Genomic DNA, 14,455 nt, shown 5'->3' on the forward strand with positions numbered 1-14,455 from the left:
GGTGTGTGTGTAGGTGTGTGTGTAGGTGTGTATGTGTGACTGTAACTGCACATCAACTGCTAACATGCTCCAGTCCGCACGTCTCCATCTTCACTTTAAGCCAGCGTCACAAAATGTCAGCGAAGAGTCACACCGGGGCGGTGAGAGGGGTGAGGTGTGGGGAGGAGGAAGAGGTGGTAATGAGGATGACACGATCAAAAGTCTGTTTCACCAGCACTTCCTGCTCACTGAGCTTTCATCCCACCCACCCCCTCAAGCGGAGGCGTGTAGTTCCTCCATCCATCTGTCCTCCCTTCTGACAGCCTCCTTTAGGCCTCTTCCTGCTCGGGGAAGTTGAGGATCTTGCGGTGAGCTTGCCTCAGGTACTGCTGCTGTTTGAAGTACACCTTAAACGCCCCCTTGATGGCCACAAAGGCGATACCTCCCTGTAGGTGGAGGAAAGCAAAATGGTGTTGAAAGTGGACTTAAAGACAGATTCAGCTCAACACATCAAAGCTCTCCCCCCACAGCGGACTCTAGGAGGATTTACTTTAATTTCACACCGACTATCACACACACACGACAGCATCTCATAAACAAACATGCAGATGATTCCTGTCTGTTTCCTGCTCAGCTGTGACCAGGAATGCTAGAGCACTTACAGATATTTTGGTTAAAAAGGATCATTCAAGAGTAAAGGTGGAGGTTTCTGGAGAGTGAAGCCTTCCAACCCAAACAGGAAACTGGCTCATTTATGGCAGTCTGTCTGAACAAAGGTGTGTGGATGTCTGAACGGCCAACCTGAATGAATATTACAGTGTATCGAAATAATATTCAAGCCGGGGCTGTTCTTCCAGTATGTGCGCCTGAGTGCAAACAAAAAATGAATCCATTCAATCAGCAAATGTGATGACTCATTAATCGTCACAGGAAGCCTGAAAATCTTCCTTCACTTTGTTTTATATTAGTTGTGATCTTATGGCTGGACTGCTAGGGGCACTTTCACAATTTCTCGAGTACACCATTAATAACAGACTAAAAAGCAATAAAAATGAATGCTTATAGTGATCGTTTACTCTAAATAAACAGTATTTACTGTTGAAAATTTAAAAGCTAAGACTGAATTTAAACTACAAAAATCTATTTAGAAGAAGAAAAGTGGAAACAATTTTTTGAATCCTGACCTCAATACTAACCATCCAAACCCGCCGAGCTGAGGGCCTTTAAATTAGGCAGGAGTGTCCAAGCTGTCAGTGGTTGTGCTTGTGTAAAACTAAACAAACATGGGCTAACTTACTAACTCAAGTGTGTCGGAAAAGTAAAGCGAGGCGTCCACACTGGCACTTTGACTAATACAGCATGTGATAAATACTGATGTGAAGTTTCAGTCGTCGCCACTCTGGCTCAACACAAAAGGAACCATCTTGTGGGAATATTCATTAATTGCGCTTTAAAAGTTAATTATTTACAGTGGTGTGTTTTTCTCTTTTGTCTCACAGTGATCGATCACGCCGAGAACAAATAAAGCTTTGACTGATGATGCAGCTCATCTGTTCGCTCTCCTTCCTGCAGGTTTGCTAGGTGAGGACAGAGTGTTCAGCAGTATCAGTGCAGCCCAGATCGCATGAGCCGCTCTGGTTACCTTTGTCCTCCCATTTAAGGTTTCTCTTATGTTTAAATGGCTCATACGATGCACAATTAGGCCAAATTAGAGGTGGTCGTTTACTCAATAGTAGGGCTAAAACAAGGGGGTGGATATACTAGTTGTTTGTACTCTGCTCATCGAACCCCCTGCAGAACTATTGCTACTGTCAGGTGAGTCATACGGCGAGTCTGGTTGGACCCACCAGGATGGTCCTCTGCAGGTTCGAGTTGACGCTGCTGAACATGAGCTTCCCCACGATGGTGGCGATGGTGGGGAAGACCAGGGCGCCGCACAGGATCCGTGTGGCTGACACATGGTCTGCCAGGGGGCTGGCCTCTGCGGGGATCCGAGGAACTGGACAGCCGATCCCTGCAGACACACAAGTATTAATTTTATTCCTGCATAAACCTGAGGGCGCAGCTGCTGACACAGTTGAGTTTCAGAGGCTGAGGATTGATTTATTTATCTGTTTTGTGGCTGTGATGAAGTGAACACTGACCAGCTGCAGTGAGGATTTCTGTGATGGATGAGGAGACGGTGTTTGAGGTGTTAGTAACTCTCCATTTTATTTGTTTTTGTCTGAAACTTTTCTGCTATCATCAGGTTATGATAATCAAGTTTCTGACTCAGCTCCTTACATGGATTTATATTATTGTCCTTTGAAAAGACATCCTGTCTGTCCAGCAGTGATGGCTGTTCTTTAGCAGCAGCAGACATTAGAGCATCATCGTTTCATACTGACAGTTACACCTGAGTAAGGTTAGACTCACACAGTGCAGCATACACGTAACAAACACAATATAAACACAGATACACATTCTCAGGATCAAACGTAAGGAGTGTGTCCTGACCGGGGAAGAAGCTGTTGAGGATCTGCAGTTTGTTAGAGTACTTCCTCCACAGGCGCAGGACGTAGTCTTCCCAGCGGATCATCTTGCCGAGGATCAGCATGACAGGAATGGTGGGCAGCCCGATGAGAAGGAACAGAGGATCAGCCCGCTCCATAACATCCAGGCCCTCCTTATGGCCGACGACCTGGAGGAGGCACAGGAGATGGTCAGAGTGGCAAACAGCTGCACACAAGTATATACTAGATTTATCTAGTATATCTTTACCTGCATGACAGTGACTGCTCCATATGTGACAGCGGTCCAGTAGATGGAGCCCACCATGATGCCAGCTGCAGCAAAGGGGCCAGCCTTGGAGATGAGGCGGTCAGCCAGGTCCAGCACATAAACCACAGGACCTGATGAAGGCATCATCAGACTTAAGTCACAACTAAGAGAAATATATTTACCTATAACACGTAAAACTGTTGGCTAACATAAATATAACTGTTATCCGTAGTTTTAGAGAGCTACTTCAACCATTACTGCGTACTTCTGACTGAGAATCTGAACTTCAGGGATTATTATCCACTGATCTGATAATCCTCCTAATGTAATGATCATTTTGTGCATCAAAGGTCAGGAAAATGTCCCTCATTATTTTCTCTGACAGCTCAAGTTGTCAAAATATCCTCATTTCCAACCAATTAGATGCATCTCTCTCCCCTCTACAGAAACAGGGTTACTGGGTGTGCTATGCTTGGAGGCACATTACGACAGTGCAGTGACATCAAAAGCAAACTTTCTTCCTCAGACTTTTCCTAAATTTAAAGCAGGCTGTGTAAGGTGCACGCCTTGTTTTGCAGGTTTATTGACACTTAAGGAGGAGCTTCAAGGGCAGGGCCCACTGAGATTAAAAAGAACTGGGATGCCTCTCGACCAGCATGTAATAAGAAATTAATCTGAAGTTCAAACTTGCCTTTGGAGTAGTGACATCCCTGTCTGACACCAGGAGCAGGACCTTAAAAAACATCTCTGCTGCATTCCCGTCTCTTGCATTCTAGGCCCACTCGAGGGAAATCATGAAATATTTACAGGAAGGCAACCTGATTTCCTCACCCAGACAGAGCCATCCACATCCTATTAATAACTAGCCTAGGAGTCAGTGGGAGGGGAGCGGGGAGGCTGCCAGAGGGACTGAGCGCAAGACAGTGCTGGGCCTCTGTGTGCGTGCTGCTTTGGCACTTGGTAAACTGCAAAATTAGATCCACAGAGCACAGCAGTTTGGGCTTCCAGGCTCTGAAAAACCTACACTCTCAAACACCTTACTATAATATCAGTGTTACACATGCACGGTGCTCATTTCCAGCAGACGGTGACTGAAATCCTACTTCAGACAGAGATACCACTGCATCTCTTCTCTAGTTTAGAAATGAAGCAGTCAAGTTGTTTCAGAAACAGTGCTGAGTCACTGCTCATTATGAAAGCAGGACTTTGTTCAAGAACACCTTTCCTCAGGCCATGTCAGCAGCTCACTGATAAATATATTGCACAGCAAGTAAAAAGAGCCTGATTGACCTTATAGCACAGAAAGCTGCCATCACTTAGAGTTAAGGACAGCTGCGGCGGTGGGTTACAGGCCGTTACTGGGAAAAGGATTACTGCCAGGGCCCAGTCAGGCACAAGGACAGATTTCAAACAAACACCTGAGCAGATACATATTTGAAGGAAGGGAAAGTGGTGACACATCTCTAACTACAACCTTAACAACATGAGCTTAGAGTAAAAGGACTCTGCTTCCTGAAATAACTCCAGGGGTGCCGTGAGGAGTTTTACAGTTTCTGGACTGGCTTCATTAAACTGTTTGTGCAGCCTGGCCACTATGAGGCTGGTGCCCGTAAGTACCTGCCACACGCGGCATACAATCCATCCACTGTTAGCAGTGCACGTATTTCTACAGCTGAGTGCATTCACTGTGCTGGTCTGTGCTAAATGTCTTTACTGCAGCGCTGCAGTCCACTTGTTGAGGAAAGAGCTCAAAGTGAGCGAGGTGCATTTATCACTTCTAAAGAGTATCCGAGTCTGAGACAGTTTTTAATGCAGCAGCTGTCTCTGATCTGCCAGCAGCCATTTGATGCTTTCAGGCCTCCTGTTACTGCACCCGTGTTTGCCTTTGGGACTGACCTCACAATGCTCGAGAGCATTAATATGCCATATTTTGATGACAGCACTGGGATCTCTTCCGCTTTCTCCCTGCCTAAGCATTACGCCATCCCGGGCAAAGGGGACTAGACTGCCCTTAATGGCTGCTGGTAGCAGATTCCATAATTAAGATTATTAAAAAAGGAGGGAGGGAGAGGAAAGTTAGGAGGGGGCCCCGTGCAACTGCAATACCTCGGTAGTGGGCACGCACATTGGCACGCTGTTCCAGCTCACTTGTTTACTCTCTGGGCTGAGTGTCAGAAAAGGAGCAGCAAGGACACGCCGTCCTCAGGAGTTATATAGCGAGCCAAATTAGCATGATGGGCTAGCTTTGGCTCTGCAGCAGCTGCTGGTGGGAGTGCAGCCAGAACAGCATATAGCTGCCCTGCTCTTTGAAGGCTGAAAAATGACTCTGTCCCCCCCCCCTCCGGGCTGTAAGCAAGTGAAAAACAATCAAGACCTGAGTTAAGAGGAAAAAAAATGATGTGTATCTCAGAATCCACCCACTCATTTGCTCCAAGAGCAGGCAGGGGTCCCCGCGCAGAGAGCAATACTGTGACCAAACCCTATCCAGCCTCTAGAAATGAGCTGGCCTCAGTGACCGGTCAGTGCTCCCCATCTCTACCCGTCCACAGATTTAACTCCATCCGCCCAGACTGAATGCTGTTATTGCTGGGCTGGAAAACTGATAGTATTCATTGGGTTCATTAAAACCAGAGCAAACACCGCAAAAAAGGAGTGCATCTAAGCTTTAACAGTTTTTGTGCATTAGGTGACCAAAGATACTGGGTCTCTGTACTAGACATGGCGTTGTATAATAAAGAGAACGAGGCTAGAATAAAAATTATGTGAGAGGAACACTGCAGCAATGATGCAGCAAAACCAAAAGCGCTGTACTCCTCCGCCTTGCTTTGAAGTGGACTAATGCCCAGCGTATCCTGCAGCCAGCGTCTCAAGTCCTCAGTCAGAACAAAGAAAAATCTCATGGAAATTCAAACCCTGACAAAGCAGTCGTGTCAATAAAAACCCTGCGTAACAAATCCAAATGCTTTGCAAATTCAGTCTGACCCAAGTCTGACATCACGCAGTGCCACGAATGCAAATCCGTGAATCGCCACTTAATGTTTGCATGTGCTGCCCTGCTGGAAAGGACAACACGGAGGTACATCCTCTCCTCATCACCTAGAAACGCTGTGATTTCATGAATCCATCAGCAGCTCTGCTCATCTCCTCTGTCGCTGTGGGCCTTTGATGAGCTGCTCTGTTTGCTCTTTCCGTGACCCAATTTCACTCCCACTTCTCTCATCCAGACACATCCAACATCCCCGCACACCACCTCCGTCTGACCCTCACTAAAGGGATTTGGGGGTCGGTGGGTGGGTGGGGGTGAGGTAAACTCAACAAACACTGTGCACATAACCAACCACTACTCTACTATCCATTTCCTATTCAAACACTTTCAGCATTTAAAAAAATGCAAAAGTGAAAAAAACAAAACCCCTAAAAACACATTTGCCTGCTATTAGGGCTGCCACAAACGATTATTTTGATAGTCGACTAGTCACCGATTATTTTTGCAATTAGTCGACTAATCAGATCATCATCCACTGGACGTAAAAGTACAGCTTATTGCACCAGCATGCATCTGCTCTTATATAACTATCATTAGCTTACAGCTTTAAGTGTTTAAGGTATGTGCTAACTAAAAATAAAGACAAGATGATAGTTTATTAAATTTTAATGAAATTTGCAGATTGTTTTGGTGAAGTTTAATAAACTCCTTGCTATCTAAAATATAACAGGACACTGGAGTATATTCTCGAGCATCTCACACTTCTGATAATCAGCTGTCGTCTTGATGTTTATTCAGCTGTGTAAAAACTATAACTTTAATCTCAGCCAAACCGATTTACTCAGGAACAAATAAAATACTAAAAAAGCCAAACAATAACATTTTGAAGTTATCTAAGTGACTTATATATATTTAACCTGAGTAGCGAAAGACAGCAGTGGGTTTGAAAATGATTTGCAGGGAGTCCGGTGTTCTCACGGCCCTAGTTAGCCTTGCCCCCGGCTAGCTATCGAGCTAGTGGGTAACAGACGTCTCCGAAAACGTCGAACGCTTTTGAAAATATGTGGTGTCCTGATAAACTGAGCAGATATTTGAGGTTTACACAGCTACATTCTCGCCTGAAAATATGTTAAACGTTTATTTTGTGACCCAGAAAGAATAATAAGAGTAATATTAAAACTAACTAGCTGCCGCCATTGTTGTAAACTGAGCTGGGCTGCGCTATGAATTCTGGGACGCAGCTTCTTCTTCTTCGGGGTTTAACGGCAGCTGGCATCCTTGTACATGCAGTGCTGCCATCTTCTGTTTCAGTCCGTTATTGCACTCTTAAATCCTACTACTCATTCCTGCATCTTTTGTGACCTTACAAAGCTTCAAACGACGCGTCGGCTATTAAATCAGTCGTCGACGATTGTGATAGTCGACGTAATCGTGACTAGTCGAATAATCGTGGCAGCTCTACCTGCTATAGTACATTGCAGGAAAAAAAACGTCTTATGACACACACACACACACACACACACACACACACACACACACACACACACACACACACACACACACACACACAAAAAAAAGCTGTGGTGGACAGTGTGCTAACTGCAGTCTATTAATTCACTTCCAGCTCTCAACCAGAAATTGGAATAAGTGGCAAAACAAAGCTTAGGTTACTTCGTCTGCAGAAATCTTCCCAAAACATCCTGAGGCTAAAACTCCACCACACATCCTCACAGTCTGTCATCTAAACTGAAGGGAAACCAAAGAAAGTTACATCAAAGGCAACACCAACCTCAGCAAATGAAGAGTGATGGTGGCACGCTGTTTCTGTGTCATTCTCCGAGGGTAACGTCACCCAGCAGATCAGAAACGAGGAAGCTCTTTCAAAATAAACCGCTGGCCTATCCATCACCATGCTCTAAACCACTTCAGTATTTGAACACATGACTAAAGAACACAAACTGTGGAGTGGGCATCAGGAGACTGAGGGTAAACATTTAGCCACAAGTCACTTCTATGACTGGCTTTTTTACAAAGAGCTGTCCAAAAATAACAAGCCGCAAAGCTATCATAACAATACGGCACAGTGTGAGAAACACTGATGCAGTCAGTCTAAAGTGTAAATTCCACTGGCGCACTGTACAACAGAGGCTCAATTCATAAAGTGCCTCAAAGCCAGAACATGTGAGACACTAACATTAGATAACAAACATACTTATATATACAAAATTTCAATAAACAGCGAAATCAGATCAAACAGATCCATTAGGACAATTCTGATTTCACAAACAGAACGAGCAGGGCCTGTTACAGCCAACAATCCCAAAGATTGTTTAAAGAGAACTGAAATACTATGAGAAGTAGAGCTGGGCGATATGAGATTTTTTCATATCACGATATGTTTTTTTCCATTTCAGGCGATAACGATATCTATCACGATATAAGCCAAATAACTATATTTGTAAGATTTAAATGTGCCGTTGCTCACAAGTAAAATGTGAAATAATCAGCAGCTTGTTTTTAAATATTTATTTCCCATAATAAGTTCAACAGGGTAGATGTACTTAAGGAACATGAGACTTTTTCAGATAAATAAAGGCAAATATTGCAAACTACACAAAAGGCAGCCGCTAAAGCGTTTAAGTTTCAAAATAGAACAAACGAAACAGACTAAATTGTCAATTCCACTTAGAAACAAAGTATTAATTCTAAAAATAAATCTTAGTTTGTTTTACAGAAGAACAGACAAAACTGACTAACTTTTGTCAATATCAAATAAACTGAGAACTAAAAGGAAATTCTCAATCTCTCCTTGTTGTATAGCTGAGCTTTTCAAACAGTTTTAACAGTTACTTTAGTCTGACAAAAGCCGAATGACGAATTAGCGCTTCCAGTCAGAGACTGAGGCTACGTCCACACGTACACGGGTATTTTTGAAAACGGAGATTTTCCGTTTTCGTTTTAAAAAATAATCCCGTTCACACGTAAAGGCAGAAATGAAGGAAAACGCTGCTATGAACATGCCAAAGCAGCAGGTGACGCTAGATTCCTAACCGTGCAGAAATGTTGGCCAATCAGAAGTCTAGAAGCCTCGGTGGGAAAAAGTAAACAAAGCTGGGGCATAGAAGCAGAACCGAGCCGTATGTGTGGAGGGACAGTAACTGTGTGTATATGTAAGCATTTAAACACTGCAGAGAGTAGAATTAACAGTAACAGTATTGTAGAAATTCATTTCACCGAAACAATAACGTGGCGCACAGTGTGACGCATGCACCAGTTTATTGTATTTCCAGACTTGCTTTCGGCACAATTTACAGTGCACGCTACTCTGTTTTTTGTCAGACTTGAAATAGCCGAAATACCTTCACACTACGGAACTTCTATGGCTCTTCCGTTCGACAATCTCTCCGGCGTTGGAACCGTCATCTGTTTTCTCTTCGGTCACGCTCGGTTGATTTTTCTAGTCGGCACACTCATTTCCTCCATTACCCGCTGGCTGCTTCCCAAACAAACACACGTGCGGCTTGGCACTTGTGCTGTACGTAACAAGTCACGCGATGTGAAGTTGCGGCTGTGATTGGTTCGGCTCTGCGCTACTTAATTTGGATCGGCCGACCTTTTTTTTTTTTTTTTTTAAAAGAGGACAAGAGCGGCGAGGTCTATCGCGATAGCTCAATTTCTCTATCGAGTAAAAGTTATATCGCGATAGATATCGTTATCGTTCTATCGCCCAGCTCTAATGAGAAGTTGACTTTATAACTTACTGTATGGATATTTTGTTTCACTTTAACTCAGCTGCTACATATGCTGCACATGGACAAGACGTTACCACGTCAGAGCCCCAGTGAAAGCTAAACTATGATATCCATTTCTATCTGTATTCTTTTTATGCTTTGGGGCAGGGGTCTCAAACCTGTGGCGATTTCCTCCTCTGTCTAATGTGGCTCCCCATAAATCTAGTAACAGGAAAATGAACAATTTCCAACTGAACCTCAACAGCAGTGGCCAAGAAGCCGCAAAAAGGATTGAGAATTTAACTGGTTTAACAATGGTTTTGCAAAGATGCCATTCTTGGCGATTCTTTCCCCGTTCACATATTTTACAAAAATAAATATTCCTGAGGGAAGGGGATCAAACTTGTTTGTTATCCACTGATTATTTTGTCACAATTTCTACCAATTTCACAACCAACCTTGGTAGAAATTGCCCCATATTGGCTGCATGCTTTTGTTGTCTGCAGAAATGTTTCAAATTTGTGAATAAATAAAACTTGGTCCATAAAACTTTGCGCTACTGAATGTTTTTGGGTTGTTTTTTTGTTTTTTACTTCCAAGTACTGATTAACTGTGCTTCTAGGAATTGAGTCAATACAAATACAAAAGGGCTGTAGACACATTCACATATACCCAGCAACCACATTCCAATAATGAGCTCGTAGATAGAGGTTAGACAAACACTTGAGGTTGGAGAAGCATGCACAGAAGCTCAGCTTAAAGCACCAAAGTGAGTGACAGCACAGCATTGGTCACTATAAATATACATGAACCTGTTTACCAGTTGGGCCCAACCTGTTGCAGGCTAACACTATGTTTGCTTCTGTCTCCAATTTCAACGTCTCACTCTCTATGAAATGGCAATGGGCCAGGGGCTGATGGGTAACCAAGTGACAAGTATACAACTTCAAATATGCCCAAGTCTTCACATCCAGCAGCAAAACATCTAACAGATAAAACCAACTTTCCTGTGATGCAACTGCAGTGTGTTCTGTGAGTCGTTCACTGTCTTAGAAAGCTATGAAGAGATCTGAGAAAGTGAGCTGTGAGCAGCTTGTGTCCAAATAAGCACAGCTCTGCGTGCTGTATCTTCAATGGGAGAGTCATAGCTTTTGAGAACAATCGAAGCCCTCGCCACTCTGACGTGTCGAGCTAATTGAGGCAGCCGCTGCTGGTCAGTCAGCGAGCACGCCCCTGTTCGTCGTCACAATGAAATGAAACATTTACCCAGATCGTCACAGAACTTATGCTGGATCTCGAGTAAATAAACTGAGGCAAGACAAACTCAACAGTTCCCAGAGTTTGGATACAGGCAGTGACTCAAACAGGAGTTTATTTACATGGAAATTTGCTCTGTAATTCTGCTTTGATGTTGACAACTGCCAGAAAGGCTGTATGAGAGCTCAGCAATACACTATATTAAATTTAGATTTGTGAACAAGAAATTTATCTCAGCTTCTCAGTATGGCGTGGGGCTATAAGTTAACCATCCTTATATTTTAACCATGCTGTACATCACACACTACTCTATAGGATCTAAAGCCTTTCAATTTTAAATGATCCTGAATATACCTGATCCTCATTTTGAAAATCTATGCCACAGACATAAATCACACATAGCTTCAAAGACTGGAATACTGCAATCACTCAAAGTTTTGCAGTAGACCTTGAAAAACATAGCTGAAGGAATAATTATCCTCTTAATTTCCTCAAGCACAGAATCCTCTCAGCCCAACAAGACAACAAAAGCTAGTGACATTTCGAGGCCATCTCATCACGCTTCCACAAGGTTTTATCTTCAGAGAAATGCAACCCACCCAGTTTGGGAAAGACAATGAGGTATTCTGCATTGCACTGTGGGCAGGCTACGCGTGCTGTGCTGTTGCCTCGCTGTTTCTCGTCCACCCAGCGTTGCAGGCAGGTCTGGTGAACCCACTTGGTGGAGCCGCGGCAGCGACACGGGCGAACCCACTCTGCCGTGCGGTCATCTTCGTCCGTGGCAAAGCACACCCAGCAGCTCCTAAAACAAACACACATGCCCAAATTCAGGATGAGACACTGAAACAAACATGGCTGCAAAAAATTAATAAAAATACTAGCAGCCACCAGCTGTACCCCTCAGTCTCCTAGTAGACAAACTTATGCCATTAATTTCAAAATCGTACGTCACCTTGTTCTGAAGTTATCGCATTCACAAGATTTTCAGAAAACTTACTCTGACCTTGAGGTGAAGGTCACTGAGGTTTGAACTCGTGTGAGATTTTTAGTAGATACACCTATGGTATCAATTCGAATCTCCTACATCACCTCATTCTCTGCGCCCCATCAGCCTTGTACAGCTGAAGGGTAAAAGAAAGACATGGTTGTAAATAGAGCTGCAAATATTGATTATTTTAGTAATCGAGTAATCTTATAATCTAATAATTCAGTGTCCAATCTAACAACCCTCAGGTCAGTGGCTCAGAGTTTAATGGCTAATGGTTTGGGGGTTTTTTGGCTTGTGAAAAAAACGTTGGTGTTTTTATATTTTTAAATATTAATGCAATTTAATGAATATAATGTTTTATAATATTTCATTTTTAATCTGAAAAATGTTACAAAAGTCTTGAAATTAATATAGTCTAGTACACCCTGTGCCCCCCTTTAGACTCACCCCTGTTTGCTGCAGGTATCTCATGTAAAATAGGACGGCTGCTGTCAGCCTTCATTGAGCTGTATCATTTAAACATGCTATCAGACCAAGTTATCAGTTCATCTGCATATTTTAATACAGCTTCTGGAGACTTGGTGCAGATTTTTCTCTGTGTAAAACAAACGGCAGATGATGGAGCAGCTACAAAGTGCTTTGATGAAGGACTCCTGCTAGCTCTTTACCAGTAATGGTTTTAATGGTGATTATAGGAACAGAGTTGTCGTTTTAGATGCTAGAAACAGGTTTTCCTTCACTCAACCTGTCAAGACTTTTTATTGACTTCTAAATACGTTTGCATTACAGGTCTGTTTTTAGTCAGGTGAAAGGCTCATGTTTACATTATTTAATACACATTTAAAGCATCGAAACAAAGAATTTGTGTTGAGAATTTTTTGCAATCAAATTATTTGAAATACTCAAATTGTTGCAGCTCTAAAAGTAACAACAATTTATCACAACTGAATGCAAGATTTAAAAATAGAAAAACTGATTAGATGTGGCTTCATAATTGTGACTGATACAAGAGACAAAATGACCAGAGTCTATGCTGAATGAAAGCTAGGATTACATTTAAGTGAACAAAACATCTATACAGACGAGGGTGAGCCCATGCAATGAAATCAATTGAGACAAAGTTAGAATATCTTGCATCTGACAATTAACAGCCTTAAAGTCATGGAGCTGTATGTGTGTGGTTGATGAGAGAAAATCTGCACTTAGCAACAGTTTTTGAGCCGATGAGACTTATTTGGACTTCTTACCGAGTGTTACCACAGTCGTTTTCAGCATTCACACAAAGCTGATAGAAGTAGTTAATAAAGTCTTTCTTACAAGTCTACATTGGGTGGCCTTGATGAACACACCCGCACGAACAGCATTGCTCTGTGTTGGTGTCTCTACATGAAATCAGCCGATCAATACATAAACCCTATAGGCAAACAAGCTGCAATGCTGACTGAATCAAGCATATCTGACAAGAAGTGTTCAATGGACACACAGCAGCTCAAACAAACAGGCCCTTCACCCTGCCATTAGAATACAAGACAATTTCCAAGGGATTGCATTTCAGATCACATCAGTGTCAGCTCCCTTTTCTAACAAGCATTGGTAAAAGAAGCAACCTATGCTCCACATATACCGATTCTCTACTTCCGTTGATCCTAGCCATAGCTACACATTTCTGACTTTGACGCCAGTATTATTCACAATGCTACTCATACACTGAATCAACAGGTCAGTGCTCATTTTGACAGCTGATTTTATTTTAATTCTTTTTAGTTTTACTCAAACTATAGTATTATTATCCTAAATCTAAAGTGATTCAGTTGACTAAAATATAAAGTGTAAAAGCTTGTTGTGTTTTTACTGGTGAGAGTGAATCCACACAGTTTACAAAGCATCTTATTTTCCTTGACTTCAAATGTGAAATGTGGGTATATCTCCACTCTTCTCTTCCTCCCCAAGCTTGTCTTGTTGTTGTTGTGAGAAAAAAAAAAGTAATTGATGAAAACTATGACAACGTAATTCAAGCCAAACCACATTTTATCCCGTGACATCTTCCTTCCCTGTTCCCTTACATACAGAGATGGGAGTAAACCTTCTCTTTACTTAAGAAGCGCTGTACCTCTTAGGAAGGTTCTGCCGGTATTTTACAACCTTACCCTCCTCCACTGCAAAGCAACGCAACATGTGCAAGACAATTTGATATCGAACTTCCCTGACCTTAACAAAGCACATCACCTAGTGTGACATATTGCATTTCCATAATTAATCAGCAATGTGCAACTGGCTGGATGGGTCACCACCAGGGTGTCTCACTGCATATAGCTCAGTTTGAGAATCCGCAGAACCTTACTTCAGCTGCCATCAACTCATGAAAACCTTCACAGGTTAGATCTGAATAATTGATGTAAGTAAATCAACAGCATGTCTAGAGTCTCGACTCCGCCAAGCTCAAGGGAGTTCTACTGGTTCTCCGGTTGCAACAGTATACTGGTTTTCAAGTATTAATATGATATGAAACTTGATGGCTATCATACCATGAACATTTGCCTATGAACAGTATCTTGCTGTGCGCATCTCCTTTCCTCATTGACAACCTGTCAAACAACTTGCGCCACACATGCACATCCGGAGGAGAAATGTCAGCAAGAAACAAGGCTGATGCCACCGATCTGCGCTGTCCGCCTGAAACGAACCTAAAAGCAGAGTGCAATTACTTTAGATATCCCAAAATAATCAGCTCTCGTGGATTTGTTTATCGGGGGG

General features: G+C 42.8%; 1 protein-coding gene across 2 annotated transcripts in view; it reads right to left on the bottom strand.

Annotated features, from left to right (window-relative positions):
* The window catches only part of march5 (membrane-associated ring finger (C3HC4) 5), a 55,710-nt gene that overhangs the window by 31,688 nt on the left and 9,567 nt on the right, over positions 1–14,455 (bottom strand). The window contains exons 2-6 of one of the 2 annotated variants that reach the window (XM_005933601.3): positions 11,313–11,515; positions 2,740–2,870; positions 2,476–2,659; positions 1,827–1,993; positions 11–425 (exon numbers count right to left, since the gene is read on the bottom strand). In XM_005933601.3, the coding sequence (XP_005933663.1) occupies positions 309–425; positions 1,827–1,993; positions 2,476–2,659; positions 2,740–2,870; positions 11,313–11,515 (802 nt within the window). In that variant the 3' untranslated portion in view covers positions 11–308. Of the gene's footprint in view, positions 1–10; positions 426–1,826; positions 1,994–2,475; positions 2,660–2,739; positions 2,871–11,312; positions 11,516–14,455 lie in introns of those variants that run through there. The other variant, XM_042225372.1, reaches the window with a different exon arrangement.

The sequence above is a fragment of the Haplochromis burtoni genome, unplaced genomic scaffold (genome assembly GCF_018398535.1).
Source record: "Haplochromis burtoni strain Fernald_Lab_line unplaced genomic scaffold, NCSU_Asbu1 Contig_170, whole genome shotgun sequence".
NCBI lineage: Eukaryota > Metazoa > Chordata > Actinopteri > Cichliformes > Cichlidae > Haplochromis > Haplochromis burtoni.